The following is a 7180-nucleotide window of genomic DNA, read 5'->3' as shown; positions in this document are numbered from 1 at the left end:
GAGGGAGCCGGGCGGCGGGCGAGGCAACGGGCCTCAGGGGCCCCTCCTGGGCCTCCCGGGCCGGCGATATGGGGTGGCTGGCGGGCGAGTGGCGCGGCGCCATGTGGCAGCGGCGCCACGTGGCAGCGGCGGGTGGATCGGACGTATCCGGCGCCGGCGGATGTGAGATTTTTAGGGTTTCGGGGGAGGAGACCCGGGATTTGGAAAGGGAGGTCTTTATATAGACATAGAGGGAGCTAGGACAGTCCAAATGAGGTGCAGTTTTTGGCCACGCGATCGTGATCAAACACTCTAGATGATGGAGAGGGTTTTGGTGGGTTTTGGGCCAATTGGAGGGGTGTTGGACTGCAACACACACGAGGCCTTTTCGGTCCCTCGGTTAACCGTTGGAGCATCAAACGGAATCCAAATGGTACGAAACTTGACAGGAGGTCTACTGATAGTAAACCAAGGCTGTTTGGCAAGTCTCGGTCCAATCCGGAAATGTTTAATCCCCACACACGAAAGAAAGGTAGAAATGACCACCGGAGGAGAACAAAGCGCCGGAATGCAAAACGGACAATGGGGAAAATGCTCGAATGCATGAGATGAACACGTATGCAAATGCAATGCACATGATGATATGATATAAGATGCATGACAACGATAACAACACACGGAGACAAAAACCCGAACCCGAGAAAATAAAATAACTTAAGGCCGGAAACGGCAAGAGTTGGATTACATATTGGGAAAGTCATATCCGGGGTGTTACAAGCGGTCATGGTTCAGAGTGCATGTGCGCTCTGGCTCGCGAGGAATAATGCACGCGATGGGCAGCGGATTGAGGAGGCGGATATGATAGCAAAAAGAGTCTTCCATCTTATGGGCGAGTGGCAATCGATACATGGCCGAAAAAGCAAGCAAAACACGCCGGCGGTGAAGGAGAAATGGAGGCCCCCGAAGGAGGGGTGGGTGAAGGTAAACGTCGACGGAGCCACATCGAAAGGGGGGACAGCGGTGGAGCCGGGCTGGTATTTCGGAACCATGATGGTGCTTTCTTGGGAGGCCTTTGCCATGTCCTTCCACTAGGAAGTGACCCCGCAAGGACTGAACTCCTGGCGTGCAGAAGGGCCGCACAGGTGGCTGAGGAGCGGAACATTGCCAACCTACATATCGAGATAGACTGCAAGGAGATCGTATGTAAACTTCAAGGCACACAAAGGGACTTCTCACCGCTAGGACCTGTGGTGGAGGAGGTCAAGCGTCTGCTGGCCTTGAGGGAGAGCCGGAAGATTTCGTGGGTTAGGCGTGATGCTAATAAAGCTGCCCACTTGTTAGCTAGGGAAGCAGTTTCAACAAAGTTAAGCAAGGTGTGGCTGCATGTGCCCCCAGATTTTATTGTACAGACTATTTCGGACGAAATCCCCGTGTGGGGTGCTTAAATAAAGGTGCGACTGGTTTTTTTTTTAAAAGATGCATGATGTTGTGGCTGAAATATAAAAAATATGCGTTTTCTTGAACCGTGGAAAATATTCATCTCTCATTCCGTTCGTCTCTTACTAAAAATGCGTCGAAAAGGACCCTTTGTTTCGGTTTTTTCCTCCGCGATTGTATCATCCACGAATGTATATTGCTTCTAAGTAATCAATAAAGCTCATGATTAGCAAAAGAAGGACCCTAACCGGGCGCGTCTTCCTTGTGTCCACATCGAATCAAACAATCACTTAAATTAGATCCATTATTATTCATCTTGAACCAAGTATGTATTTACAAAAAAAAAAAAGACCAGACGGCACGCGACGTGCGAAAGCCGATTGCAACAAGGTTGGGAGACGACCCGACGCCGTCGACAACACAGGGCGGGTCCGATCTCCAACGTCACGCACAGGATCATATGTGTGTAAGTTTATACGTAGAGGTCCATATACATCTCCCCTAAGCTAACTACTGAGAGCACCACAGCTCGCAGCAATGTTATCGCAGGCCGAGGCTAAAAAGGTAAACAAGAGAGGAAAACGACGCTCCATGCCGTATGAAGAAGAAGAAGGAGAAGAAGAAGAAGCGGGCGAGGCGCGAGGCAGGAAACCGTCGGCGGCCTCTCGTCCCCAGCTCCGGCAATCTGTGGTCGATCGATCTATCACTTCAGGTGGACGAGAAGCCATCATGCTATGATCTCATCCGGCAAGGCCAGGAACCGCGTTCGCTTCTGAAACACCACAGAAACAAAAATCACAGGAGAAGATGTCAGCAAAAGCGATGGGTAATTCGTGTCAACCAATTGCTGATCTGTTCACGCATCAGGGGACGACAACGATAGGCCGAGATTTGCTAGATCAGAACATCAGGTACATGAAAAAGTACATGCCGAGGCCAACAATGATTTACTTGTGAAAAGAAATGAAAGAAAAGTCCTAATGAAAGGTTCTGCCGATGTGATATCCCTTATCTCCGAGAGAGAAAAACTGGCGCAGGTAGAAAGCGATTGCTAAATGGTGTCATGGTGACGAGATTAACTTCAAAGAGATAGTTACCCGCAAAAACAAAGAACTTCAAAGAGATAGTTCCCCTGGAAACAGCTTCAATGAGATAGTATCATGCCACCATCTAACCGTCGCCTGCTGCTGCCTAAACTACTTTAACGGTTAGGATTTGCTGGTTTGACTTTAGGTGCTCAACACTAAATTAATTTAACCAGTAAGTTGACAGTACATTAGTGACGGTGACCGGAAAGAATCAGCCCAAAGGTACACTAATGGGTATAAACCGGATCGAGCAACTTGTCTCGTTATGATCCCTGAAAATTTCTCTCTCGCTCTGGACACCTGGTCAGAGATGCGACTCTCGGCCTGTTTCTTCTGCTACCGTGGAATAATAATCCAGGTACTTCTAATGTTTTGAAATGGCCATTTAAGATCATCTCGGGTACGCAGACATAGACTTTCCACAGATCTGACTGTAGATCAGTTCTAGTAGCTATTAGAAATGTGGAAGGAACGTCAGAATGGCTGCTATGCTGAATCCGCAGACTAAGGACTATCCATACTACGAAACGCGACAGTTTTAGGTTGAAGATTGAACAGGGCTATTGCTGACTTGCTGTGCTAAAATCTGTTGACAACGTCGAAGGTTCAGAGAGCTCGTTCTGAAACTTCAGCACGCGAACTATTTTCCAAGGTAGATCTATGACTGCTACAGCTATGTTTCATCCGCAGCCAAAAACTAAGAATTGTCTCGTGTCTCCAGATATTCAAGTAGGAGTATGACAAGCAACTGTATTTTGCATCATCACTCGACCAGTCCTATCCTAGAATTGATCGCCAACAAATAACTACCGTAGTAACGTGTCCTGAAAAACCTCAAAACACGCTATTCAATACTTAAGACACATCTGCATCGGCCGAGAATACTGGTCACACCATTAACAGCTCCAAATCGTTCCCCATTGCATACGCAGGGATCCCATGGCGTATCAGTATTTGATGCTTTGACTTTTCAGTCCATAACAAAGATATATGCATGCTGCTAGAGATGCTCCTATGGCTTGTTTACATATTCCTAAACAAACCGCGTGAAGGAGAGTGAAATATTTGCATGCTATGTTTAGCATACAAAAACGTCTTATATTTTGAGACAGAGGCAGTGTGAATTAGTCGAAGCTAATTTTCATAGGAAATTTTATTGGATAATAAACGGTGAGGACCATTTATCCGCTTTACATAAACTATATACATTCTTAATTTATTATTTTATAATTTGTGTTGGTCAAAATAAACCATATTGTAATACATTTTTTTGGGTGAAAGTTTCCGCATTATTTGTTTGACCGGGCAATGAGATACTCGCATTTATCTTAAATTTATTTTAGGATTTCCGGCGATGCACGTTTAGTGGGAAGAGACGTTCTCGTTGGCTACGAGGCGTCAACGATGACTTTGTAAAATCTCAAGATGATATATCGGCTTAGTCTCTTGGAGGTGTTCATAGGGGTAGGGTGTGTGTTCATAGAGGATGAGTGTTGGCGTGTTTCTATGAGCGCTTGCGTCTGTACTGTGTTAAAAAAACATTTTGTTTCCCTTTCACACAAAACTTTTTTTGAAATGCAGATGAGCGAAAAGCAATACAAAAGGACTAATCTATACAGTGATTTGATTCAGACCATAATAACTTTGAATAAAAAACTTTGAAAGAAGCAGTGCATTACCTCCTTCCGGCTGGCCTTGACGTCCGCTGATGCATACTCCGGCGTGCGGGGTAAAGCGGGCCACCTATCCGGCGTCTTCGCCGTCTCTACGCCCCTCTCCGGCGTCGTCGGCATCATGAACCTGGCACCCCACTCGGGCGTGACGGCGAACCTGGGACTCCGCTCTGGGGTTTGCGCGAACCTGCCGGCGCCCCAGTCCGGCGTCGGCACGAACCGCGGGCTCCGCTCTGGCGTCTGCGCGAACCCACCAGTGCCCCAGTCCGCCGTCGGCAGGAACCGCGGGCTCCGCTCCGGCGTCACAGCGCCGTTGGCGGCGCAGAGCTGCATGATCTTAGCGGCCGCCTCGGCGGCGTCCCGGCTCTCGCCCATAAGCTTGGCGACCTGCGCCTTGGGCAGGCGCATCCTGAGCTGGACCGGCCCGCCCTCGGAGGCGGTGGACATCGGGGAGGCCGGCGCGGTGCCCGAGGTCGGGAAGGTGAGGTCGGAGGTGGAGCGGCGCGTGAGCATGAGCGACTCGAGCCTCTCGCGCGCGCCGACGTGGAGCGCGCCGGACCAGGCGCGGCGCGGGGGCACGGTGGGGCGGGGCAGCGCGACGAGGAAGTAGAGCCGGCCCGGGCGGAGCAGCGCGTCCTGCTCGAGCGGGCGCGCGCGGACGCCGAGCAGCTTGACCTGCTCCGACTCGAGCAGCTGGAAGCCCGGGTGGTCGCGCAGCACGGCGCCCGCGTACGCCGGCGGCTTCACCCTGAAGGCGGTGCCGTCCAGCTGCATCACCTTGGCGCCCTTGCGCCGGCCGCCGATGCTGTTGCCCATTGCCTGCCGGCTGCCGCTCCTTGCTCCCACGCTGCGCTCTCCTCCCGGCGGCGGCTGCGTTTTCTCTTGTCTTTGGCCGCCCCCTCTCCTCTTCGCTGATGGTGCGTGGGTTCGGTTCGCGTGGTTCTTTGCGGTGATTGTGCGTGTGGGGTGTGCGAGTTTAAAACGGGCGAGCGAAAAAGGGGCAGACAGGTTTGGGAGTCAAAGGTTCACGCGAGTATTGAGCTTGACGTAGACTGGAATTATACTGTATTATTATATTTTTTGCGGGAATACAGTATTATTTTCTACAAAGCTTAGCTAGCCCCCCACTACACTGAAAGTGGAAGGCAGGAGGTTAAAGTCGGTTCTACTGCATGCATGTCTAATTAACTAGAGTATGAGTAAGGATGAAAACACGTTTTTGACCGTCCAATTAATTAAGCTCGCATTTCCAGATTCAGAAGCAAAACGCAGAACTAATCGTGATCTTACTACTAGTAACTTTTTAAGCGTACTTGTCTGAACACTTAGGTTATTTTAGGGTGGCAAAGGGTAGGTTCGCTTCGGCTGTGCAGAACCGAGGAAGCATGCTGCAGGCGTAAAATTTAAACTAGATATACTCCGTACTTGTGCAAAACTGACTTGGTACCTAATTTGGTGGGGGGAAATAAGCCAGAGCCTTCAATTACCGCGAGCAGCGTTTGTGGCACAGCTTCTTCTCTCTCAGCATCAGATCACATCATATTACGTTAGTCAAAAAAAGAAGATCATGTCATATTTAACGTGCTAGCAAACGTAACGAGTTCGACCCGCCGAATAGCACAGCGAAATCCGCCGCCCGCCGTGTTATCTCGTGCAGAAGGAGATGTCACGGCAGAGAATGGCGGGGACGGAGGAGAATTGATGGGGATGGTGCCGGCGGTTGGACATGATCTGCCTGTTGTTCGTGCTCGTGCTAGTGCTGCTCGACGGAAGAGAAAGAGAGAGGAGAGAGAGGCCAGAGGTGGAAGAAAGGAGATGTGCTTTGAGATCAGTTTTTTTAGGTGCTATGATCATGAGGGGGTCTCACGACGCAGAGCGTGCGACCCGGGTCGCATAAGATTTTTTTTTCCGCATTAGCACTGTGGAAGTGGAAATAGAAGCGAGGAGGTTAAAGTTAGTTCTAGTGCATGCATGTCTTAATTAACTATGAGTGCAGGATGAAAACACATTTTGACCGTCCAATTAAGCTCGCAGTTCCAGAATCAGAGCAATAACTTTACTTCGAGCGAAGCAGAACTTAACTACTGGTCTGAACACTTCGGTTAGTATTTTAGAGTGCCAAAGGGCAGGTTTGCTTCGGCCGCGCAGAATCGAGGAAGCATGCTGCAGACGTAGAATTTAAATTAGCCATGTAGAGTACTTTGTCTACAAAACTGACTTGGTGCCTAATCTGGTGGGGGGAGACAAGAGGCTTTAATTACCACGAGCAGCGTTTGTGTCACAGCTTCTTCTTTCTCAGCATCAGATCACGTCATATTTACCGTGCTAGCAAACGCAACGAGCTCGGCCAGTCGAAGAGCTCGCCGAAACCGGCCGCCCGCCGTGTCATCTCGTGGCCAACTTTGCATGTGCCGTTCCTCCATTTTTAAACCCCTTGACGTTGATCTTGCACCTGCAGCCATTAACCTCCATTTGTATTTGTAGTAAGTGGGTTCGTACGTGGCCTGGTCTCTCCGTTCTCGAAGCCATGGCACTGCAGCGACAACAGCGCGGATGCCGTACCGCCGGACTCGCCACGGCGGACGGCCCGGATCCAGATGGTGCATCCTTCACGGCACAGATCGGTCCTCCTTTTTGCGCCCGTCACGGCACGGGGTCGGACCGAGGAATGTCCGCCGGCGGCGGCGGCGGCGAGGTCAAGCGCGCCCATGCATCGTATTAATGCTCTGCAAATCCGTTTCGCGGGATCGGGTGCCGGGAGGAGTCCGGCGATCCACGGCAACCGTCGTGTCGCGTTGCGCATCTGCATGCAGACGGCCGTTGTCGTCTGTGGGACTGTAGCTCGGGTTTGCCCTTCCGCTCAAGGCGAACGAGGCCAAAGCACATGCTCATGTCCTGTCCTCCTTGTGTGCACGTTTGAATCGGCCGAGCTTCCGTCGTGAAATACGTGACGTGGTCGTTTTCTCACACTGTTAGATGTTCTACGCGCCCAGTGGGTCAATT

General features: G+C 50.8%; 1 protein-coding gene across 1 annotated transcript; it reads right to left on the bottom strand.

The window, feature by feature from the left end:
- Positions 1 to 1691: 1691 nt before the first annotated feature.
- On the bottom strand, positions 1692 to 5138 carry LOC123153144 (uncharacterized protein At1g66480). The gene is made up of 2 exons (XM_044572406.1): positions 4184 to 5138; positions 1692 to 2188 (listed from the first exon to the last, which is right to left on the bottom strand). The coding sequence occupies exons 1-2, from the start codon at positions 4991 to 4993 to the stop codon at positions 2144 to 2146; spliced, it is 855 nt and encodes a 284-aa protein (XP_044428341.1). The 5' UTR covers positions 4994 to 5138; the 3' UTR covers positions 1692 to 2143.
- Between the last annotated feature and the right edge of the window lie 2042 nt (positions 5139 to 7180).

Source organism: Triticum aestivum, chromosome 7A (assembly GCF_018294505.1).
Source record: "Triticum aestivum cultivar Chinese Spring chromosome 7A, IWGSC CS RefSeq v2.1, whole genome shotgun sequence".
In the NCBI taxonomy this organism is placed as follows: Eukaryota; Viridiplantae; Streptophyta; class Magnoliopsida; order Poales; family Poaceae; genus Triticum; species Triticum aestivum.
The sequence above is the reverse complement of the archived record's forward strand: the minus strand, read 5'-3'. Positions and strand labels throughout refer to the sequence as shown.